The sequence below is a fragment of the Pyrus communis genome, chromosome 6 (assembly GCF_963583255.1).
Source record: "Pyrus communis chromosome 6, drPyrComm1.1, whole genome shotgun sequence".
NCBI lineage: Eukaryota > Viridiplantae > Streptophyta > Magnoliopsida > Rosales > Rosaceae > Pyrus > Pyrus communis.
The window spans coordinates 25,254,523-25,280,017 of record NC_084808.1 but is presented as its reverse complement, the minus strand read 5'-3'; the positions used below and the strand labels follow the sequence as shown (position 1 = coordinate 25,280,017).

Sequence of the window (25,495 nt, the reverse complement as noted above, 5' to 3'; positions counted from 1 at the left end):
AAGATTGTCCTCGCTGGATTCATAACTTTTGAATACATTTGATTGGTTAGGAAGTTGGCTAAGTGTCTTAATAGACTAACTATAATTTGGCTTGAGTTATTATTCGGCATGGACGAATATCGTAAACAAATACGTCAGCAAGTGAACATGCTTCATCATCAATCTAACCATGAAAATTGTGAGTCGAGATGGTCGATCCGCAATCCAAGCATCAAAATCACGCGGCAAAACGGATATATCCAGAAAATGCGACTACATTTCGCACGACTAAAAGGAAAAATATGGAAATGATGTATTGGGCCATATTGGTAAAGAAAGAAGATCATAAATTGGGCCTCAATTTTTTTGTAATGGGCCTGTCTTTTTTTGTTTTTTTTCCTTTTTTTTCTTTAGAGATAAGTCAGCCACAATTAATGGAGGCCGCGCACACTTCAATGTGGGACTTCTTTCGCCATCTTCCCTATATATACGTCTGCCCCAGCCAAGCATGTTACCTCAAACTCACAACTCTTCATACAGTGCTTTGAGAAAAGCACTTCCTCAAAGCTTAGCTAGCTAGTGTAGTGCCCGCTGCCCGCTTAATCTTCTTGCATGTTGATAAGCTGAATTAGAAGATCAAAATATATAATGGCGATGACGGCTGAAGGCAAGAAGCAGAAGCAGCAGCAATCAAGCCACTGCCTCTACGTCACAAAGTGGTTTCAGAAAAGCACTTCCTCAGAGCTGTCACACAAATTTCCTTTAAGCCCAGATAAAGAACCAGTTGATAGAAAACGTGATGTCACAAGAAAACCTGGTGGTTGGAAGGCCATGCCTTTCATCTTAGGTCTCTCTCTCTCTCTCTCTCTCTCTCTCTCTCTCTCTCTCTCTCCCCCCCCCCCTCTACCTCAACCTCTCTCTTTCTCTCTCTCATGGAGGATGTTGCACCGAAATCGTTGTGTCCCAGGTCATTGATGAAAAAATATGCAAGTTTTTTTGTCGACACGATCGAGCAGGGGATGCTATCGGTGGCATTTTACTGTCATTCCATGATGTGTTAATACATCTTTATCCATTACATTGCGGTCAAACAGTCTAATTTATTAAAAGATGATAAAAAAGGAAAACGTTTTTAATGGTGGTGGTGGTGCAGGAAATGATACGTTCGAAAGGTTCGCTGCTTTTGGGTTGCTGGCAAACTTTATGGTGTACTTGACGAGGATGCTACACCTAGACCAGGTTTCAGCTTCCAACATTATCAACGTCTGGTCTGGTTTGACCAACTTTGCTCCTCTCCTCGGTGCCTTCATCTCCGACGCCTATGTCGGCCGCTTTCGGACTATTGCTTTTGCGTCCATTTCTTCTCTCATGGTAGCTCTCTTTCTAACTTCTCTCTCTCTCTCAATTATATATTTATTTTATTACTTTTTTGCCAATGCTTTCTTTGTTTTATCTTGGCAACTTCATTAGTTTGGCAACTGTTTGTCCTAATATGTTAATATTTGGTTACTATTAAATACTACTTTGACTAAATTTGAAGATAATTCATAAAAAAAAATAATTTAAATCGAAGTTTGTTTAGTCATCTAAAGTATCGAATAAGTTTCGTTAAAAAAAAAATATTGAATAAGTTAACACTGTGGTACCAAGTAATATATTCATAATGAATCGTCAATTTATTTTGATATATTTGAATGACTAAACGAACTGCTATTCGAATTTCGAAAGAGTTTTTGTACAGATGATCTTTAAATGAAAACTAAGAAATTGAGCAGTTTCGATTATTAAATTTTCATATACATTATTTTTTTTTGTTGAACAAAGTAAAGATACATTATTAACAAGTCAGAAAATAAGTTCATTCACCAAAAAGTAACACAAGTATTATCCACTTAATAATGTATCAAATACTGTATATAGATATAAAGTATTGAATTTAACAACTAATCACTCCTAAACCCTGTATTTACTTTTCAGATATGTGATTTATAAATCTGTGGCCCTTCTAGGGCCATTCTTCATTAATTAATACCAACAATTGTGCATGGTATTATTAATATTTGTTTCATGTGTCACGTGCTTTAGTACTCTTTGGTTGTGGGGTTTAACTTTTAGAGGTGGGAGAGCGCCGGTGATGATCTTGTAGTTGACTTTGTTGTCTTCTTGTACGTAAAATCTCAGAAAGTCTTTGAAAAGGTACCCAGTGAGTTGATATATGGATTCGAAAGGGTAAGGTTTCTTTAAAACCTACCCTTTGTGCACAGTTGAAGTTTTATTTTAATTTTTTACACGACGTTGTTAAGTTAGAAATTTGAGTAAAGTTGCGCAATAAATCAAATATAATTTTGTGTTGAACACGTCAACTAGAGAATGAGAGAAATCGGTTGAAGTTGAACTGCCAGTATAATAGGTAATCCAATAAGGAAACCCAGGAATTGAAGCTAGAGCTACCAGTCAATATGGTATACGGTTTTGGAAAGCTTAGCCAACATTTCGAAAACACGCGAAAAGTTACGAGATGAATAACAGTAGTCTTTTTAATCCTGTCTTTATTTAAAATCTACTAGTCAATCAATAATATAAATATTATAATGGAAAGGCTCGTTACTCGTTGGTAATTTGTTATTCGACGGGTTAGGTCACACTGAATCCCATTCAGGGATTCTATTGTTCCGAGTTTAGAGAAAATAAACGAGTTTTGTTATGAAAATGCACATCCGAACCCAATCACCTCGTTGTCATCCCTAGCGTCATTTTCATTAGTTTTACAAGAAATTATTACTTTCACTGTGTATGCAATTTTGCTTTGTAGTAATTTTTTTCTTAATTGTAATAGAAAATTTGCTACAAATTTTGAAGTAAATAAAAGTTCAATTAGATTTTTCTCTGTGGAACTCCTTTTTAAATTTTTACCCATTAGTTAATTTATTGTGTAACATTACTTATATAAAAACAGGGAATGGCGACAATTACTTTAACAGCGTGGCTGCCGCAGCTGCATCCTCCGCCATGCAACCCACAACAGCAAGCACTGAGTCAGTGCACCGGTCCAACCCGAGCTCAACTCGGTCTCCTGCTACTGGGCCTAGGGTTTCTGTCCATAGGCTCAGGTGGCATCAGGCCATGCAGCATCCCATTTGGCGTTGACCAGTTTGACCCAACCACCGAAGAAGGAAAGAAAGGAGTGAAAAGCTTCTTCAACTGGTACTATGCTACGTTCACAGTGGTCTTGTTGATCACCCAAACCGTAGTGGTTTACATTCAAGACAAAGTCAGCTGGAGTTTAGGGTTTGGGATCCCAACGGTGCTAATGGCTTGCTCTATCCTGCTTCTGCTTATCGGGTCTAGGGTTTACGTGCATGCAAAGCCACAGGGCAGTATGTTCACTGCGATTGCACAAGTACTTGTTGCTGCTCATAAGAAACGCCACGTTAAGCTTTCGGAAGAAGCAGAAATTATACAAGTTGACAAATTCTATGATCCTCCAATATTCAAGGGGCATTACGCCTCTAAGCTCCCTCTCACAAACCAGATCAGGTAACAAATCTTTGTCGTGATAGATCGATCCGTTCTTTATTCATTAATTAATCATTGATTTGAAAGTATTAATATGCGTAAAGTTGGCATCTCCGGCCTAATCTATTGATTATAGATTTTAGGTTTCCAAACATGAGAGATGATCCTCGCTGAATTCTCTTTGTGATGAGGATTCCGGGGATCCTCCAATCATATCTGTTTGTCGTACATCGTGCGGTCAATTTTCGTCAGGTACTGTTTATATTCAATTTTAAATAAAAAAAAATTACAATGATTTATGACTGCACGATGTACGATGAACGGATGTGATTTAAGGATCCCTAAAAATCTCACAAAAAGGATCCGGCGAGGATCCTCACTCTCCAAACATATCTGGAGTGGCCAAAGTAAAGTTTAATTAGGTTTCTTGAGGACGTGTTTGAATCGTGACAATTAATAATGAGTATTTAACAAATATAGCCAAAAATTAACTCTTAATTTCAAAAATTTCACTTTTTATAAAAACTTTCAAATATATCCAAAATTTCAATTAAATAGACACAAATACCCTCAAATTTAACAATTAAATAAATTAAAGGTTTTTTAGCTATTGTCACCTCAAGCTCCGGTCCAACTTCACCTTTGCTTCTACACTCCACCACCACGACCCTATCCCTTTTGACCCACTCATCACCGACATTGAGCGCCACTGCGATTACCGCAAGTGGAAGTAGCAAAATTTCAATCATGCCTTCAAAGCCTTTTTTCTTACTAATATCATTTTTAGTTTTAAGTATAAAAATAGTTTTTAAAGTTAATCTGCATGTTGTTATATGATTGTATTTGTGAGACCCACATGACGCCACATCATCACACTAACATAACAATTGACAGATTTTTCACAAAAAAAAAAGACTAAAATGATCACGATGGACAAATTCAAAGAAAGACTAAAATGATTCACGATAGACAAATTCAAGAACACTACTATTGATTATCATTAATTGTTAAGGACCAGATTAAGGAGTTACGTCAATATCACGAATCATTTTGGCTAAAAATGCTTTAATTTATTTAATTGTTAAATTTGAGGGTATTTGTGTCTATTTAGTTAAAATTTTGGATATATTTGAATGATTTTATAAAAAGTGATATTTTTAAAATTAAAAGTAAAATTTTTACTATATTTGATAAGTACTCATTAATAATACTTAATGAGTGTTGTCTAACCTCTTTGTATTACTTGTAATAAATTTTCCTTTTTATTGATGAAAGGTTTTATTTGACTTGCACAAATGACAAATTAAATATCTAATTATTACAGATAAAAAAAAATTCCAATTATTATGACTAGCCACTGACTGGTTTGGCCCAATTGGATTGACAAATAATCAAGAACCATCATCACATCACATTAGATTTTTTGTTTTGAACGATCATCACATCAGATTAAGACTCAGATTACATAAGTATTCATAATATAAGCTCATCGTTAACCACCGTCACATTTGTAAGGTGGGGTCCATACTTATATGTTTATAATATTATAATATTTCATTTCGGTGTCAATGAAAAATAGTAGTAAAGTTTTACCATAAAAAAAAATTAATAGTAAAATGTCTTAGTTGAATTCAAATTCAATTGCTTAAGTTAACTACAAGTACAAAAGTAGGGGCAAAATTTTGTCTACTATGAACTGTGTTTCTTTTAATTTTTGACTTGTTCATCGTGTTAATTAACTATTTTGGTTCATTGTATTTTCATTAGGTTCTTGAACAAGGCTGCTGTAATATTGGATAACGATCTGAAGCCTGATGGTTGTCCAGTCGATAACTGGAGGCTGTGCAGCGTGCAACAAGTGGAAGAACTTAAATGCGTATTAAAAACAATCCCGATATGGTCAACGGCCATAGTTAGCCTGACCGCCATGACACAGCAGGGCACATTTACTGTGTCCCAAGCCCTAAAAATGGACCGTCATCTTGGCGCTAACTTCGAAGTCCCAGCTGGGTCCATCAGCGTCTTCTCCTTTCTCACCATTGGCCTCTGGCTCCCAATCTACGACCGGATTATAGTCCCGTCCCTCAGAAAAATTACAAAGGTCGAAGGTGGGATTACAGTCCTGCAGAGATGTGGAATCGGGATTATATTCTCCGTCCTGTCCATGGCAGTGGCCGGAGTTATAGAAAAGGAGAGAAGGGATTTTGCAAATTTGCACCCTGACGCACATGTGTCATTCCTCTGGCTAGCCCCACAACTTATTCTGATGGGGCTCTGTGAAGCGTTCAATATTATAGGTCTACTGGAGTTTTTCAATCGGGAGTTCCCCGACCACATGCGAAGCGTCGGAAATGCCCTTCTGTCTTGCTCCTTTGCTGGTTCGAGCTACTTGAGCAGTTTCATGGTGACTGTGGTGCACCATGTGACTGGGACAGAGAAGCACCCGGATTGGTTGACCAATGACCTCAATGCTGGGAGATTGGACTACTTCTACTTCCTATTGGCTGGGATTGGGGTTCTGACTTTTGCCTACTTTCTGTTTTGTGCGCAACGTTATCATTACAAGGCCACAACTGTGAACGTTGAAGAGAAGCCATATGATACTGATCATGTGCAGTTCGGTTCAACAAATGCTTAAACATGGCTATGTATATATGCAAATAAAATCGAATCAACCTGCTTTAGTATTAGATATATCCCCAGAAAAATTTAGGGTAATTTTCACATTATGGGAGTTGTAACTTTTTGGTATGGATATGTTCATATAATTAATGAATAAAATTGCAAGAATAAGGACATGTATGATCTTAAGTGGACAATTATAATATATTATACCAATAGTGAGGGAATAAATTGGTTTTAAACTCGACATCCATAAGATTCAAATATAAAATCTTTCACTTACAAATAAATATGATACTAAACCCTTATATTAATTCGATAGTATTTGTTATAACTAAAATATAAAACCCATAAAAATAATCATGAAGATTTTTTAGTAGCCCAACTATATGTATTGTCCTAATTTTCTAACCAATACTAACTATTGTGCAACACATAACATGACACAAATTGGTAAAAAAGTCATGAGTAGGTGCAAAACAAGAAAATGTGAGCAGACGAAAATTAAAAATTTCAAAAATCATTTCATTTATGAACATACTTAACCTGATCCGTTTTGAAAATCATAAACGGGAAAACGTACTACGTACATATATGTAGTACCAATAAATTTAAGCATGCCGAGTTAAGTAAAGAATCCAACGCATCACATCGTAATTAACATCTGTGGCATTGCATGACAGAGGCACTGGCGTCAACCAGCTCAAACATGAAATGTAAGCACTGTCGTCAACCAGCACATATATGAAATGCAGACACTGTCCTAGTGTGGGACGTTTGGGTGGACAAGACTACTACTGAGATCGCGCATTCAACATGCCTAGATTACTAGAGTGGGAGGTTTTGGTCGACAAGACTACTACTGATGAGATCTTTGTTTGGTGGCTTCTTGGTTGGTTTCCAGTATGTGCGAATATGAGCTTTCAATAATGATAGTGATCGGTCGGTGCTTTGCAATTTGCAAGGTGGACGAGACGAGAAAATATGAGCCATAACTAGCTACCAAATTGCCTTATTGCTTTGTTGCGAATCTGGAACCTTCTCTTGTTCTGGAATTTATGGTTGTAGTTTCTTTACCGACGGAATGTTAGTGAAAGCAGAATTATTGGAGATTTAATGGACGAGGAGAAAGAAAGAATGTGAGAGATGGGATATTAAATCAGAAACTCTAAATCACTTTAACAAGAGCTAATCCTGATCTTCTAGAATGTTAATGCACCAGCAGAATCTCCGACGTACTCGATCTACTGTCTACAGGCTTACAGCTAGCTTGCCCTAATTAATCCCTGAAGGAGACACGGAATGGTCGTATATAGTGTGGATAAAGTCGTCTAATCAAATTCAATAGAGAAATTATAAAGTGGTTGTGTATAGTGTGGATAAAGTCGTCTAATCAAATTCAATAAAGAAATTATAAAGAGACTCTCTGAGACTATTTATAGACTCTTTGCCAGTTTATAATTTAACGTTAATTCATATGCTAACATTACAAAATATTGAGCCAAAAAATGAAAGATGACAAATAATCTATAAAGAGTTAATACTTTTAAAAGAATCTCCTTAGTATTTCTCAATTGAATATACACAGGATTGCAGGGCGCAAGTGCTGTGTGTGGCTCAAATTTAACGTTAGCTTTTAGTTACCGCTAGTTACCGCTGCACAACTACTTGATTCTGGTCCCAATCAATGTTAATAATACTGTCATATCTACTAGTCCTTGCCATAGTAAGCTACCGTGTGGTGGGAAGTCGACCTGCATGCATGGACAGACCAGGACCAGCATCTTATTTATATAAAATAGACCGGAGTTAGGGAGTATACCATGAGGATCCTCTCCGGATCCTTTTTATGAGGGTCCTATAGATCATCAAATAGTGTCCGTTTACCATAGATCGTGCAGCTAGTTTTCGTCAAGTACTATTCATATTTAATTTTAATTTAAAATAATTTCTGACTGTGCGATGTACGATAAATATATACTATTTGAGGATTCTCGGATCCTCACAAAGAAAATCCGGAGAAGATCCTCATTCCAGAGTATAGTAGATTTTTCACTCTCAATATTTATATTTTAATCTCAAATGCAATATTCAAATTTCTTACATTTGATTGCAAAAGTGGTGGATTTTAAGACGTGTGATATTCAAAACGAACATAGATGAGAAGCCCTAAAGTATATTTTGACTGATATGTACCCAGCATTTGTCTTTATTATTGGAGATTGCCTGATTGATTGATTGAAACTAATGCTTTCACTAGTAAAACGTTGCTCAGAAGGGATTTGATGGAAATCCAATTAATTTAGAATTCTGTTCCAAAAGGGCTGATGGTTTGAAATCCATTTTAGAATTCGATTTGGCTTCTTGGTGTGGTTGTTTCCTGTTTAGAATTATAGTTTAGTTGTATTTTTTTCAATTTGTAAGTTACATGTTTTAAATTTAATTCTTATGTATAACGAGTTCAATATCATATAATTATCTTATTTTTGCCCCGAAAAAAAAAAAAAAAAAAAAAGCATGTCAGGCAAATTTGTACTAGATCGGCTGATGGGACACGTTGCTTCTCATGACTTAGGCCAATTAACTAAACAAAATATACTTTATTAAGTTTATGCATCATTTTAACATTTACTTTTAGATTTGCCTATTCATGTTGAAATATGCAACAATACTGTCACTTAATATTACAGTTTAGTAATATTTATCTTTACTTATAAGTAAGAGATCTTATATTCGATTCTCGCTAAATATGAATTTGAACCACATTATTATAGCAAGCTTATTGTAAGGCTTATCTCATTTCCTCACCCCCTTATAATGTGTAATACTATCGTTTGTTAAAAAAAAAAATGTAGTGATACCTATTTGGGAAAAGTAGGAAAGAGATTTGCCTACTTAATTGTCTAACGTCTATACTATTGGAACAAATTTTTGCCTACATGGTTCCACCGGCGGAGCCACATTAAGAGCTATCGTGGGCTATAGCCCAGGTAGCTTTTGATAGAAAATAAAAATTTTCATGTAATTTTTATTGGTTTTCGAATGTAGCTCACCATATATTTAGGGACTGATTCAAATTCTCTCTATTTAATTATATAATACAGTTTACAAACGATCTCTCTTTCTCATATCTTTTTTCTCATCGTTTCTTGTACATATACAAGTTTGAATTTGTTTGAATAACGAAAATTCTTAGCTCACCTTGTGAAATTTTCTTAAACTAACTAATATTGTAAAAAATATAGTATCAAATTTTTCTGTTTATAAAAAGTTAAACCCTTAAGCTAGCCCATCCGATGAAAATTTTCTAACTCTACTTGGATGGTTCATCAAACCTTTGCTGTATTATTGCCTACTCAGTTACCTAAAACATTCTTTAAATCAATTCAAATATTACAATTCAAATTTTCTGGAATTGTTCCCTCACTTTTGGTCCAAAAAGTAATCATATGCATGCACGCATGACTCGGGTCCTACCTTGTTTCTACCGCATGCACACCCACCATCCCCACCATATCTGTAGTGCTGGCTATACAGACGAATTTTTTAGCCGACTGATTGGTACACTTGGAATCTTGGACCATTTAATTCATGAACTGCTAGTCAATTTGAAAGCCCTCTCTCCCACATGCGAACAATTGTCGTTCGCTACAACCACGAATTGGAGGGAGACCGATTGTCTACCCTCCTTTTATCATGCCTATCCCATTTATCTCTTATTTATATGATCATTGTTAAATCACGTCAATATTTTATATTCTTATTACTTTATATTTTATTATTTTTATTAAAAAATTAATATAAAATATTGACGTGACTTACCTATAACCGCATAATATAAAAAGGAATGAAAACGGTATGATAATGAAAGGGCATACAATCTGCCTCCGAATTGGAGAGCCGGTAACTTTACTAAGTGACTGTAACTGTCAAAAAGATATCTTTGATAAACCTAAAATCAACTCACTCAGTGGAAATAGCTTTCAAAATCGAAAAATCATTTGATCCTGGATGCGTGATGCGTGATGAATCAATCTCTTTCACGTTTCTACCTTCGTGCAGTGTCATGCATACGTGTACCCAAAAGAGCCTGGCACTCACTGAATTATACATATGTCAGATTGGAGAACACATATTTTGACATTTCTTTTTGTATTCCTCATTTTCAAACTTTTTTTTTCCTAAGATCTGAACAGTCTATGTTTGAATTTATCATTCATAAACTAGCCTTACCAAAACATAAACGAATTCAAAATTAAGACTTCTATTTATAATAAACAAAATAAACGAATATAATTCTACAAAGAAACAATAAAGTTACTACCATCTAATCCCATAGTGAGATAATTTTCGAGTTTGAGTAATATTTCAAATAATAATCCTTGAAAAATTACTTTACAAATAAACGGTTGAATTGTTAAACTACATTATGAAATTATGAAATAGACCCTCAAATAAACGGTTGGATCGTTTAGGTCACGATGCTTAGTGCTTGTTGTCTGTCTTTTCTCACGACCGATGATAGGGGGGTGTGCTAAGCTCGAAATTATTGTGGTGCGAACTGCTCCAGTTGTCACGCATAAAAAAACAAACTTATCTCTTTCCTCCGTTGAAGAAACAACCAATATTTTTTTTTATCAAAAGTCTGGTATGCCTAAGCAGAAACAACCAAAAAAAACAGCGACGACGATGGAGATATTGTTGTGATTTCCCGTGGGTGGGTGGGCGTGTCAAGTTAGAAATTATCAGGAGGAACTGTGAAAGAAATCTGGGCTTAGATTTGGATGAAACACTTGATTCCTAGGTTTAATTGAAGGTCCATGAAGAAATGGGTTAATAACTTAACGTACAAGAAATAATGGGCGAGAGAAGAGAACAATGAAATGGGTTCAGTTCGTGCCTGATCCAGCTCCATCATGAAAAATGTTACTGACGAAATTGGTGCGGATATGACCATTTCGATAAATTTGGACAATGTCATTTAGTACTACGATGTAATAATATTTTTATTTACTTCTAAGTGAAAAATCTTAAGTTCGAATATCGAAAACGACGAGTTGGCAAGCAATTTATTTTCGCATCCCTTGGTAAAAATATATCATTGTATCTAAGTGTCCTAAACTTTCTTGCTCCACGACCTATCATTATGAACTAATCTCAAATGTTGGACTATAGTCTTGAGATAACGAGGTCCAATTGTCCCTCCACTACTCACAAGCCAAGTCCAAAGTTATCCACTCAAAAAACTCCTTGGTTATCGCCCAATTTAGTTTCATAGTCCATAATATTTTAACCAAACCAAATGACTTTTTGAGAAAGGCAGGCATATACTTGTAGCCGGGCAAAATGGTGGTTGATTGATTTTTGTTTCAAAACAAATGATAAAACTTTTTATTTTTTTTACAAAGCGATAGAAATAATAAACCTTTTTTTGCAATGTAAAGTCAAAGACAATTACGTGCTTCACTATTAATCTGTCTCTAATTTAATCACTTATACAGTTCAATAATTGTAGAATTTTATATAAAAGATCATGATACAACTACTAACGAAGTCATTCAAAATAAAAGAGACTTAATTTTGCTAAGCTTCCATGCTTTAACATGTACATTCTTAAAATAGTACATTCACAAATCGACATTTACTCAAGAGTTGTCGGATTTTTCTACGACTCCAACAACAAATACACAATGATTTTAATTAATTCTTATATTATACCAACTTCAGCAATATAATTAAGCGGATAATCTTAGATCATAGCAAGCATTTATATGTGCATGGCTGCTATTCTGATGACAATGATCAATGAAGATCCGACTTATCATTAAGCCCCGAACGTGGACAACTGCATAAGGTACTCAACGAACCTCTGAAAATCTTCATAGGACCCTCCTCCTTCGGCACAAGCAATACCCAATTTCTTCTTCCACTCCACCGCCTTGTTCCTCGTCACCTTCCCACTCTCCCCCTCCATCATCTCCCTCACCAAAACCTCCACCCCCTTCCCTCTTCACATCGCTATAGATCTCCAACCCTACCCCCCAAGTCGTGCATGCATACCTACAGTTCACTTGCTGCTTCGCGAAAAACGGCCAGCAAAGCATCGGCACCCCTCCACATATCCCCTCCACCGTCGAGTTCCAACCGCTATGAGTCAGAAACGCTCCCACGGATGGGTGCGCGAGCACTTTGTCCTGGGGGCACCATCGGGCAATCATGCCCCGAGGGATGCGAATCAAGAGGGAAAGAGAAACGACAGACTATTTCCAAGAAAATGTATTACTTGCCACATTCCCATTAAAGAGGGAAGTTTTGCTTTAATATCATATAAAGAAATCATTGGTTTAGTTTGAAGATCATTTAGCCATCTTTATGTCTTAAGCACATCGACAGTTAACACGTGACAATTTATGATATGAACCGATAATTTCTTTGAATCAATTTACGAATGACAACTACACGACCTGTCCCTTCCCTACTCTAATTTAGTCCTTACCCCTTCTTGAAATTATAAATAAAAGTAAAATCATTCCTGCAACATCAAAAAGTTTGATTAGAACAACTGCTGCTACGCATGTATTGCAACAACATCATCAGGGAAAAGACATTTGTTATGTAAACAATTAGCATACTGCATGCAGTTGTGATGTTAAACATGTTTGTGCAACAAAAGGGTGTCCCGTACAAGGTATAACATAAAACTAGTTGAATAACTTTCAATTCATTAAACGTGAGGGAAACTTTCATACTAGAATATGTGATATCATGCTTCAAATGAGTGGACTTCATTAGATCATTGTTCGACTCTTGATAGCAAGATTAGTCCACCCTTGTACATATATATGTGTGTGTGTGATGGTATAAAATAACAAAGGTCCTTCAAGTTAATGAACGAAAGAAAGTGATGAATGATGATATTCTAGTGTGGTTGAGTCCATACTATAAATATGGATTCCAACAAACAACCAATTAAAACATGAAATCTATATATGGACATTTAATTAAATGTTTAGTAATATTTGTGATGCAGTTCGGTTTCGATTTGGTTTTCAAAAGCCAAAACTAAAACCAAACCGTTTCGTACGTTGCGGTTCAGTTTCAAAACCAAAACCTTTAAAACCGCAAAACCAAACCGTTCGGTACGGTTCAATTTGGTTCGTGGTTCTAAATGCCCACCCCTAATAAAATCTATTTATATTGGGCCGAATGAGCTTCGGCCAGTGCCTAATATGCAAGGCCCAAACGTTTCGTATTTTAAAATATGACGAGTAAGGCCCGGCCCTATGACCGAGTTGGAGCAGTCCGAAGCCCACTTTTAGTTTCCACCATTGGATGAAAATGTTAACTCAAATATTAAACAGTTGGTACAACATATGCACTCCACGTGGAACATGGGTCCCACCAACATCGGGTTCTTCGACACATTGGCTAGAGTCCTGGGTCCCACTCTTAAACCCTCGGGTTCCCTATAAAAGCCCAGTCTACCAAACGACCGTACGCAACTCCTCCGTCGTCAGCTCTCACCTGAGAAGCTTTAATCGCACAAAACGCGCGAGAGTCCGCGTTCCGAGTTCCGATGGACTCGTCCTCCGCATCCTCAGCTCCTTCGGCTTCCTCTGTGCACTTAGCCATGGCGGCCTTCGTTGGCGCCTCCCTCATGGCCATCTCCGCCTTCTACATTCACAAGCGCAGCGTCGATCAGGTCCTCCAGCGCCTCATTGAGTTCCGCCGCAAGCCTAATCGAGTTTCCGGCAACCGCGCCGCCGTCGAAGCTGAAGAGGAAGAAGTTTACAACGATGACGAAGATGAGCGAGGGTTTGATTCCGACGGCGAGGTCGCTGACGTGGCAATTGATCGGAAGATGCGGCCGAGGTCGGTGGAAGATAAGGCTCTTCACTCGTATAGGATATCTTCTTCGCTGCCCAATGTGGCTATGAGGAGCGGCGATTGGGTGGAAGAGGAAGCTAGGTTCGATCGGCCACGCAATTTTGGATCTCCAGGGGTTTCTTCTTCGTTGGACAAGCTCAATTTCATTCCCTCCGGGCTTCCGCTTCTTCGGACCGATCAGAGAAACGGTTTGCGTTCTAAGCTTCTACTTGTATTTCTCAGTATTTTAACTTAAATTGCGGACATTTTTCATAGGAAATGATATTTTCAGAAAAATTGCTTTTTTTTTTTGGTAAAATGTGACTAGGGTTGGAAATGGAGGCCAACTTTCAAAATATTGTAGGTAGAAATGGATTAGTCACGAAGAAAACTCAATACTTTCAATCCGGGATTAGAAGGGATAAGTTTCCGACTTCACTAATCCATCTTCTACCATGAAGTTGGACAAAGCTTGGAACTTGGCATTCATTTCTTCTTGAATTTAGTGAGCTATCTAATCCAATCCAATATTAGGCATCAAATGTGGCCTTTAGGATTTTGGGTACTTGATCAATCCCAATTAGCTTTGTGTTTTTATTTCATCTTGCTTTTTGTAGGAGAGGGTCAGTCTGCTACTCACTCTAGTACCAATACAAGGACACCAATTGGTAGGTTAATGACTCCGAGATCCCAGGCTGGAAATGCCCTCGACAGTATTGGAGACTCCGACGAGGAAGGAACTGAGTATGCAAATGAAGATGACGATATTTTCAACTACGGGAATGCAGATGCTTTAGATAATTCCATAACTGTACGTGTGCCTTTAATCCTAGTTTATTTTTTCCCATGCTTTGCCTTGATGCTTATTGGAAAATGATCATTATTTTTTATTTTGTTTTTTGTTTTCAGTCAGTTTACCAAAATGAAGGTACAGATGCGAAGGGTTGAAAGCAATGATGCAAACCAATAGATTCAGACAATTACCTGGTCATGCCATGTTCATAAAGAATCCATTCTTGACAATGACGAAATAGATACTGTAAATAATCATCCTATAATGAATGCCAATACTGTACTTATCATAAAGTAAGAAATGTAGAAATTGCCTGGAACCTTTTTTGAAATGAGAACTGTTGCGTGTGTATGGCTAAAATATCAACAGATTGTACTACAGCACATAAGAATCTCACTATACATGATACATGTTTACTTTGCGTAGTATAGGGCCCTCTTGATGAAACAAAAGCATCTAGAACCAACCCATTTTACTAGTAATTGGATTTGCAGGATGTAAATTCATACCTTCAAGGTTCTTCTGCACTTCTACATAAAAGTGATGCTAAGAATTTTATACTAGGTCAAATGTATCAAATGACATTAAGTGAAGCAAAATCTGTTGTGGATCATCAAGGTGATGGAAAGGTAGATACAGCTTCAGCACACTCGGTGAAGAAGGATCTAAATTTTACCAGCATAGTTTCACCAATGACTTCATCAATGCGTGGTAATTCCAATGACTTCATTAATGTTGCAGCATATTCGATTCTGACTTTGTAATCATAGAAAGGCTGCTTTTGTGGCAAGTGAATTAAAACACACATTTAGTCATAACCTATGATGAAATATATCATTGAATGATGGCTAATAACTTGTGATTCCATTGTGATTTTTCGAAACAATTATGTTCAGAGTCAATAAGCAAAGAAGAAGAGGAAGTACATAAGATGATTCAAGAATGCTTGGATCTGCGTAAGAGGTATCTTTACAAGGAAGAGGTTGCTCCATGGATGGTCGCTAGGCTAGAATCTATTGCATCAGAGAAGAAAAGTGACCCATTTCATTTTGATCCTGTGGAAGCATCAACTGTGAGTCATTCTATGCTCATTTATAATGTTTCCTTCCTTCCTTGCAGCATGTAGAATCTGTAGGGATTTGGAGTGTCCAACTGAATTATATTGTCATTAAGTTTTTGTTTAATTCCTTATTTCTTTCAAACTTTTCTTGCAGCATTGCTTTAGGATGGAAGATGGTGTCATACATGTTTATGCGAGTGAAAAGGGTAAGCACTAAAATTTAATTTGTAGTTTAGTATAAGTGATACATTATTAGGTGTCTGACTTTGTCAAATGGGCTTACTCTTGTGTGAGTATTTTTAGCTACTTGAGCGAAGAAATCTTGCCTTCTAAGACCTTACCTTTTACTAAAATTTATTTTCTGCCGACCCTGTAGATGTATTCCCTGTTGCAAGTGCAACGGAATTTTTCACGGATATGCATTATCTTCTAAAAGTTATGTCTATTGGAAATGTTCGCTCTGCATGCCATCATAGGTTGCGATTTCTTGAGGAGGTTGGTTCATTAAATTTGTGTTTGTCTTGACATATGTTTTGGGTCTCTATTTATGACTTGTCTGAACATCATGCAGAAATTTCGTGTTCATCTGTTGCTAAATGCGGATATGGAATTTTTAGCTCAGAAGAGTGCACCACACCGTGATTTTTACAATGTTAGAAAAGTTGATACACATGTGCATCATTCTGCTTGCATGAACCAGAAGCATCTCCTCTCATTCATCAAGTCAAAGCTAAAAAAAGAACCTGATGAGGTAGATACTATATCCCTTTATAGTTGTTCGTTTACTGAACTTGCTTTGAATATTTGTTTCAGCACTGTTATTTTTGGTCATGGATTTAAACTTTAAAGAGAAGCCATGGCCATTTGGTTTCTCAACAACAGTTAAATTTTACTTCCTTACTATGGTGCTCAACTTAAACTGGGCAGGTTGTCATATTCAGAGATGGAAAATATCTTACACTTAAGGAAGTTTTTGAGAGTTTGGACTTGACAGGGTACGGTTAACCTTGATCGTGTTATAGGTATCTGTCAATTATAGACTCTATCTCTCTGTAACTGACGTGTTTTGCATTTTAGGCATGACCTGAATGTTGACTTATTGGATGTTCATGCGGATAAGAGTACTTTCCATCGATTTGACAAATTCAACCTAAAGTATAATCCATGTGGACAGAGCAGACTTCGTGAAATATTCTTGAAGCAGGACAATCTTATCCAAGGTATGATCACAATGAATGTGAAGCCCTTGATTTCAGTAACTTCATCTACACTATTTTCTGCTGGGAAGGATGTGCATCTCAAAATCAACTGCATCCTAATGCAACGCAACCTATATTGCACCTTTCTCTTAATCTTATTCTATTCCTTCTGCTCGTGTCTCACAAAGTTGGTTTGATTATTTGTAAAAATTGCAGGGCGGTTTTTAGCAGAAGTGACAAAAGAAGTTTTGTCAGATCTTGAAGCCAGCAAATACCAGGTTTTTTATTTGAACTTTTATATTTACTTTATATGGTCTTGGAAAACGTAAATTATCTGTTCAGGTCTCTAGGTCTTTCTCTCTCTCTCTCTCTCTCTCTGTGTTACCCTCTCTTCCTCCCTGTGCTAATTTTAGTAAAGTATTTCTCTAAGTGGGTTATCATGTAATGGTATGTTTGATGAATGCCCATAAACTTCAGGAAATATTGTACTTGTATGAGTTATTTATTAAAGAAAGATTGTTAGTAAACTTTTTATATCATTCATCTTTTTTTTCAGATGGCAGAGTACAGGATTTCAGTTTATGGAAGAAAACAAAGTGAGTGGGATCAGTTGGCTAGTTGGTTTGTTAACAATGAAATTTATAGTGAGAATGCTGTCTGGTTAATACAGGTATCTAAATATTTCTTACTTTATCTTTTTCTTTTCTTTCTTTTTCTGTTCTGTTGTGTGAGTGGTCAACTGTTTGTCTGCCCTGCGGATCTTGTACTATTGATGGCGTTGTTCTTACTGCGCTGGGCTCATATCATTAGATATAGCCTGCGCCTATGTGTGGTTGGAATTTGGCTCATCAATATGCACCTATTTTACATGACCTCACAAGGTTTAGTAATAATCAAAATTTGCAGCTACCACGGTTGTACAATATCTACAAAAAGATGGGAATTGTCACCTCTTTCCAGAATATTTTAGACAACGTGTTCGTGCCACTCTTTGAAGCTACAGTTGATCCAAACTCCCATCCTCAACTACATTTGTTCCTGATGCAGGTTGGTCAAACTTCTGGATACATAGATGCCACTTATCCATTAGAAATACAATTTTAGAGTTGTGCTAGATAGTTTTGTGTGTCGAGAGAATTTCATGATCAAATCCCCTGAAATAACTTAAATGATGGTTTTAGTTGGGTAAAAGACTCTTAAATCAAGAAAATATTATGTTTCCTATGCTTGAACATGCATTTTCCCAAATACTCAAAGTGAAGAATTGTACAAAAAACTGGGTAGAGGTCCGTAGTATTGACAGTCTGTAGTTTTACAACGTAGAAGGTGATAACTTCTAGCAATCATTTACAATGAAGGATGAACCTTCTATACCCTTAAAGTCATCCACCATAAATTTCCAGATGGTGAGAATCTTAATACTTGTAGCTTTGCAATAATTATACCAGATGTGCTAACGTGGCAATCCATTTGAAACAGGTGGTGGGTTTTGACGTTGTAGATGATGAAAGTAAACCAGAACGCCGTCCAACTAAACATATGCCAACACCATCTGAATGGACTAATGAATTCAATCCTGCATACTCTTATTATGCATATTACTGCTATGCAAACTTGTACACTCTTAATAAGGTTAGCAACTCCATATCCTTTTAAATGAAATGGATGATCAATTATAGTTGGGTGATATTGAAATTGGTTTCGCTCTCTTGTTTTCCTTTGTTTCAGCTGCGTGAATCTAAAGGAATGCAAACAATCAAATTTCGGCCTCACTGTGGAGAGGTTATTGTCTGCAGCCTAAACACAGGTATTACTCTTTAGTGATGATTGTGATCTCATGATTTTTATATGTCATGCAGGCGGGTGATGTTGACCATTTGGCTGCTGGATTCCTTGTATGCCATAATATTTCTCATGGGATTAATCTTCGGAAAACCCCTGTTTTGCAGTATCTGTATTATCTGGCACAGGTTAGCTCTTGTGACTTGATTCGCTCATTTGTCCATGCCATTTAGTTTCATTTCCAGTTTGCTATTGACCTTTGCTTCTGCATTATATGTGATATCAATACAATTAGTAACCTCCTCTAACTGCAGGTTGGATTGGCAATGTCACCTTTGAGCAACAATTCCCTTTTCTTGGATTACCATCGCAACCCCTTTCCTATGTTCTTCCAACGTGGTCTAAATGTCTCACTCTCAAGTGATGATCCTCTCCAAATTCATTTGACAAAAGAACCACTTGTGGAAGAATATAGTGTTGCAGCACAGGTTTGTTGATTTATGATCTTTGCCAGTCTTCATAGTCGTGGCCCTGTAATGTGCATCTTATCAAATCAGTGTGATGCAGGTATGGAAGCTCAGTGCTTGTGACCTCTGCGAGATAGCTAGAAATTCTGTCTATCAATCAGGATTTTCACATGTAGCAAAGGTGAGGAAATTCACCAAAGGAAAATTCTGTGTTCCTGAGAAATATGAACCATCCAATTAATACCCTAAAAGGCTTTCACCGTGATTAATTCCTTTTTTCTCCTCGTGCAGGCTCATTGGCTTGGTAGCAAGTACTTCCTGAGAGGACCTGAAGGAAACGATATGCAGAAGTCAAACGTGCCCCATTCGAGGATTGCCTTTCGACATGAGGTAACTGTTTATGGTTAAACTACTCCAATGTCCGTCCCTCCCTCCCCCTTCCACTTTTTCATGCTGAATGATCCGCTTTTTGCAGACTTGGAAGGACGAAGTACAGTATATCTTTTCGGGAAAAGCGAGGTTTCCGGAAGAAGTAGATCCATGAAGCAAATGTACCAAAGTGTTGCTTCTTCCTAGTAGTCCGATTCCAATGGAATGACAGTGCTTAGTTAGCGCCGACGTCAAAACTTCCCCAGGCCCTTGTTCAGCTGATTTTGAACCGAAATTGGGCGGTACTAATTTAAGTCGCGTACAAGTTTTGAAGGAAGAAACGTAGGAAAATATTGATCCAGTTTTGTTCTAGTCTGTAGACTTTGGCTTTCTATAGGCTCCGAGTCCCTGGAAATCATCCTCTGCCATTGTTAACGAAACCTCTACTATCAAGCTTTAAGAAACCAACCCTAATTATATTTGATTGACGTGTTATCGTAATGTTTATGATGTTTGTCTTCCGATTTAGATTCCCATGTTTTTGGGTTGCAACGATTGTAAGCTCCGGCGGACGCACAGCCGGTGCCTACAACGGTTGCAAGTTTTTCAGGGCTCCATGGTCCGTCAATTAGGATCGGATCTATGTGAATGAGGATCCTCTCCGGATTCGGATCTGGGAATCCTCAAATTGTGTCTGTTTATCGTACATCATGCGATCAGAAATCATTTTAAATATTTTTATTTAAAATTAAATATGAATAGTATTTAACAAAAACTGACTGCATAATATACGATGAATAAACACAATTTGAAGATTCCAGAATCTTCTTCCGGAGAGTATCCTGCTGGCATTTCTCATCAGTGGGAAGAACTAGTCACAAATACAATGTTCAAAACCGTTACATTCGGTGCCAGACCGTCAAACCACCAAATCCCAAGTCACTCGTTCACTCATCCAAATCAGAAAACATTCAAAAACACATAAAAAAGTCACTCGTTCACTCATCCAAATCAGAAAACATTCAAAAACACATAAAAAGGCGAATGACACTTTACTGCAGTGTCAAACAAATAACAGGTCTATGTATTTTAGCGAAAACAATCATTACAACCAATAATTTAGGTTGCTAACATTATCTTTTGTCAAAAAGAAAATTTAAAAGAAATTACTATTAACATTTTAAAATTTGAAAAATACGAAAGAGATTTTATCGAAGTGAAACTCTTTATGAACTTCCACCTACTACACAGTTTAACATTAATTTTTCATGCTAATATTGTAAAAAATTGTACAAAATATTGAGTTGACAATAAGTCTATACAAAATCCTACTGTTAGGAGAATCTTCTTAACATTTCTCTTAAAATTTTAATTCTATATTTTTAAAGGGAAAAATAGCTGAAAAGTATACAATTTTTGGAGTAGCAACGTATTTACCCATAAAAATTGTGTTCGTATTGTGCCCCAAACATTTTATTAAGGGCAATATTGTAAACTCATCTTCTAGGGATAATACTTAGAGGTTAAGAAAAACTATTAGTTTGTTACGATAAGATTCCTCTTAGTTAGAAAGTTGCTATGACATAGTTAGCCTACACAACTTGTATATATACTAAAAGTGTAACTTTATTCATTTGTGAAATGAAAAATAATTTTTCTAATATGGTATCACCTGTCGACGTCTCACAACTTCTCTCTATTTGATCCAAAATTTCCCGCTTATCTTTGTGTGCTTATCTCTGTGCTTTCTTGCAGATTGATCGTCTTCGATCTGCTAGTCTCCAATCTTGCTCGTTTCCAATCTTGATCGTCTTTGAGTTCTTTTCTTCTTTGTCTTTATGGCCATGACGACCTCCGCCTCTCCTTTATCGACATCAGATTCTCAGATTCATCCTCCGACTGCATCCTCAAATCCTAATTCTTCGAACTCTGCTTCAATTACAATTCAGAACATTAGCTTTATGGTTCCGATTAAGCTCACCATTACCAATTACCTGACATGGAGTGCTCTCTTCACTTTCGTCGGTATAATCTCATAGGTTTGATTGATGGCTCTTTGCCCACGCGCCTCAATTTCTTACTGATTCTTCAGGAAATCGCAGCGTATTGCTTGGTTTGAGAATGATCAAAACATTCTCATCTGGATTAACTCAACTCTCTCTGAATCCCTAATTCCCTATATTGTTGGAATTTCCTCAACTTGAGAACTATGGGCCAAATTGAAGTTGCGTCTTACCGCCACCTTACACTCTCACATCCACAAACTCCGATCTCGCCTTCGCAGTCTCACTAAATGGAATCTCATTGCTGCTCAATATGTTCAATGCACTGAGGAAATCGATGATGCTCTTACCAGTACTGGTGCTCCAGTTGAAGATTCTGAATTAATCTCTGTGATTCTTCACAGCTTACCTCCAGAATTTGACTCTTTTGTGGATGCAATTTAGTTTCGCCTTGGTTTCACAAAAATTGATGAGTTACATGGTTTGTTTCTCAGTAAAGAGATCCAACTGAATAATCGCAAGCAAAGTGCACTGGTGTCATCCTTTCAGTCCTACAACACCTCCATTCGTATTCTTCCTTTACCTGTTCACTCTACCTCTCAAGGATATGTTGCTCATAATTCATCTTCTTTCAACACTCCAAGTTGTGGACTGGATCGAAATTTCAATCGAGGCAACCACAACAATCGTGGAAATTTTAGGCTAAATAATAATAAAAGGTTCAATAATTTCAATCGAGGCAACAATCATCGTTACAATCATGGAGCTTGGTTTAATTTTTCATCTAACAGGCCTTGAACAAGTGTACATTGGTAATGGCAAAGGTTTGCTTATCACTCACTCTGGTTCTTCTTCTATTAACACTTCACATAGCAATTTTGCACTCCAGAATGTGTTATATGTGCCTAATTTGAAACATAATTTACTCTCTGCAAATCAATTTTTAATTGATAATCACTGTTTCATGCATCTTTATCCATTTCACTTCACTGTGAATGATCTTTTATGCGTTTTAAAGGTTATGTTCAGCATGTTTTCTATCCATTTCATCACTTTTCTAAAACTGATGACAAGCATACAACACTCACTGCTACCATAAAAGCTTCAAGGAACCTTTGGCATAGATGATTGGGTCACCCTTCAGTCAAGATTATCAATAAACTAGATTCTCATTCTTGTATCTCAGTTTTACAGAATACGAATAAATCTTTTTGCTTATATTGTGCATTAGAAAAATTTTCTAGACTACCCTTTGTATCCACTACCTGTACCACAAGGAAACCACTATAACTCATTCGTACAGATGTTTGGGGACCCTCACTTATATTGTCTCATGATGGTTTCAGGTACTATGTCATATTTATGGATAATTTTACCAGATATTGTTGGTTTTATCCTCTGAGATATAAATCTGATGTACTGTCCATATTCATGTAATATAAATCTATGGTTGAAAATATTATGTGCACAAAGATTATTGCTTTGAGATCTGATTCTGGTGGTGAATTCATGAGCATTCTATTTTCTAATTTCTTGGCAAAGCATGGTATCCAACACAACTATCTTGTCCACACACCCTATAACAAAATGAGTGTACAGAACGTAAACACATACATCTTGTGGAAACTGCACTGACCCTTTTAGCATGGTGAGGAACTTTAGATGATGCCAAAAGGGTCAGTGCAGTTTCCACAAGATGTATGTGTTTACTTTCTGCACACTCATTTTGTTATAGGGTGTGTGGACAAGATAGTTGTGTTGGATACCATGCTTTGCCAAGAAATTAGAAAATAGAATGCTCATGAATTCATATGCAGTTTCCACAAGATGTATGTGTTTCCCATGGTTGAAGCCTTATACCTCATCTAAGTTGGGTCCCAATAGTAAGTCTTGTGTTTTCTTGGGCTATAGTCTCAACCATAAGGGGTACAAATGTCTTGATCCCATCACAAGGAGAATTTATATCTCTCGGCATATACTATTTGATGAGTGCACCTTTCCATTCCATTAACTTTACCATTATTCCTCTATTTCCTAACCTCATCCTCTCATCCCATCTTCTGCCATATGATCAACCTTAACCTTTACCTTCATTCCTACCACATCTCCACCACCTATACCATCTGCAGCATCCTCACCCTCATTTCAATCTGCACCTCAATCTAATCCCACTTCCCCACTTGTACCTTCATCAGATTATGTACCTAGTGATCATTCCCCATCACCATTTAACATTCATCCTATGCAAACTCGATCTAAGTCCAGTATATACAAGCCTAAAGCTCTCACTACAACTTAACATCCCTTACCCTCTCATTTGTCACCAGATTACTCCCACAACCTATCTACAAGCTCCAAGCATCCACATTGGCGTCATGCAATGCATGAGGAATTTAATGCTCTCCTCAATACTGGCACATGGTTACTTATTACTTAGCATTCCTCTCAGAACATTGTTGGCTGCAAATGGGTTTTCCGGATCAAACAGAATCCTGATGTATCTATAGATCGATACAAGGCATGGCTTGTTGCCAAAGGCTTTCACCAACATGAAGGTCTTGATTACACTTAACCATGTGGCTAAATATGTGACAATCCGAATCTTACTCACTCTGGCTGCTCAATTTGACTGGTTTTTGAGCCAACTCGATGTCAGCAATGCATTCTTGCACGACACTCTCTCTGAATCTGTTTTTATGCAGCAGCCTCCTGGATTTGAAGACTCTACCAAACCAAATCATGTGTGTCAGCTCCATAAATCCTTAGATAGCCTGAAACAGGCTCCTTGAGCCTAGTATGATAAGTTACTTGCTGCACTTCATTCTCTCAGATTTATTGGCTCTCAAAGTGATCATTCTCTCTTTGTGAAAAATGATCATTCCTTGGTTTTCATTATGTTTATGTGGACGATATTCTGGTCACTGGTACTTCCTCTACAGCTTGTCAAACTGTGATCAAACAGCTCAGTACTATGTTTCCTATTAAAGATCTTGGAGCTTTGCACTATTTTATTAGCATTGAGGTCAAACGGTCTTTTACTGGAATTTTCCTATCTCAAACGAAATACATTTTGGATCTGTTAACTAAAGCCAAAATGGTTAGAGCCAAATTTTGCAGTACACCACTCAACACCTCCAATATTGATCATGACTCTCCTCTTATTGAGAATGTTTCTGAATATTGATCTTTGGTTGGTGCTCTCCAATACCTAACCTGGACATGCCCAGGTCTCAGTTTTGTTGTTAATCTTGTGTGTCAGTTCATGCATACTCCCAGAGTTTCTCATTTCCAAGCTGTTATGAGAAAACTTAGGTATCTCAAAGGAACCATTGACCTTGGCCTCTGGTTTTCTAAATGTTCTTCACTCCTTATATCACAGCTTTCTCAGAAGCTGATTGGCCTGGTTGTACTTTGGATAGGCGATCTACTAGGGGCAATTCCATTATCAGTTGAAGTGCTAAAAAGCAACCAACTGTAGCTCGTTCTTCAACAGAGGTCGAGTATCGGCCCCTTGCAAACATTTTCTCTGAAATCACTCGGATTTGTAAACTGCTTACTGATATAGGCTATTGTCTGCCTTGTTCTCCTCAACTTTGGTGTGACAATGTCTCTGTTATATCTCTTGCCAATAATCCTATCTTTCATGCTCGGACGAAACATGTGGAGACCAACTATCACTATATTCGGAAAAAGGTCTTGGCCAAACCAGTCTGCCTTCACTTCATCTGCACCCAATATCAAGTGGCTAATATGTACCAAATCTCTATCTAAGTCCAGATTTCTGTTTCTCCAAGACAAACTTCAACTTCGAGTTTCGCAGTTTCTTTTAAGGAAGGATA

The 25,495-nt window shown here is 37.1% G+C and overlaps 2 protein-coding genes across 2 annotated transcripts; both read left to right on the top strand.

The window, feature by feature from the left end:
* The first annotated feature begins 508 nt into the window (after nt 1-508).
* Nucleotides 509-6,293, top strand: LOC137737889 (protein NRT1/ PTR FAMILY 2.13-like). Its single transcript, XM_068477464.1, has 4 exons — nt 509-826; nt 1,133-1,350; nt 2,936-3,516; nt 5,263-6,293. Exons 1-4 carry the CDS (start codon nt 628-630, stop codon nt 6,131-6,133), a joined length of 1,869 nt encoding a protein of 622 aa, XP_068333565.1. The 5' UTR covers nt 509-627; the 3' UTR covers nt 6,134-6,293.
* Nucleotides 6,294-13,632: 7,339 nt separating this feature from the next.
* Nucleotides 13,633-20,132, top strand: LOC137737027 (AMP deaminase-like). The gene is made up of 20 exons (XM_068476370.1): nt 13,633-14,192; nt 14,601-14,794; nt 14,893-14,911; nt 15,341-15,487; nt 15,673-15,848; nt 15,991-16,042; nt 16,204-16,331; nt 16,408-16,587; nt 16,764-16,831; nt 16,914-17,056; nt 17,252-17,313; nt 17,592-17,705; nt 17,942-18,082; nt 18,515-18,667; nt 18,764-18,817; nt 18,895-19,005; nt 19,132-19,305; nt 19,385-19,465; nt 19,576-19,674; nt 19,760-20,132. Exons 1-20 carry the CDS (start codon nt 13,694-13,696, stop codon nt 19,826-19,828), a joined length of 2,664 nt encoding a protein of 887 aa, XP_068332471.1. The 5' UTR covers nt 13,633-13,693; the 3' UTR covers nt 19,829-20,132.
* Nucleotides 20,133-25,495: the final 5,363 nt, after the last annotated feature.

Excerpts from the sequence above, each read along its gene's own strand:
- LOC137737889 (XM_068477464.1), top strand. The coding sequence starts at position 628 with ATGGCGATGACGGCTGAAGGCAAGAAGCAGAAGCAGCAGCAATCAAGC. Across the intron at positions 1,351-2,935 it reads CGTCCATTTCTTCTCTCATG|GGAATGGCGACAATTACTTT; the intron begins GTAGCTCTCTTT and ends ATATAAAAACAG. Across the intron at positions 3,517-5,262 it reads CCTCTCACAAACCAGATCAG|GTTCTTGAACAAGGCTGCTG; the intron begins GTAACAAATCTT and ends TATTTTCATTAG.
- LOC137737027 (XM_068476370.1), top strand. The coding sequence starts at position 13,694 with ATGGACTCGTCCTCCGCATCCTCAGCTCCTTCGGCTTCCTCTGTGCAC. Across the intron at positions 17,706-17,941 it reads ATGCTGTCTGGTTAATACAG|CTACCACGGTTGTACAATAT; the intron begins GTATCTAAATAT and ends CAAAATTTGCAG. Across the intron at positions 18,668-18,763 it reads ACTTGTACACTCTTAATAAG|CTGCGTGAATCTAAAGGAAT; the intron begins GTTAGCAACTCC and ends CCTTTGTTTCAG.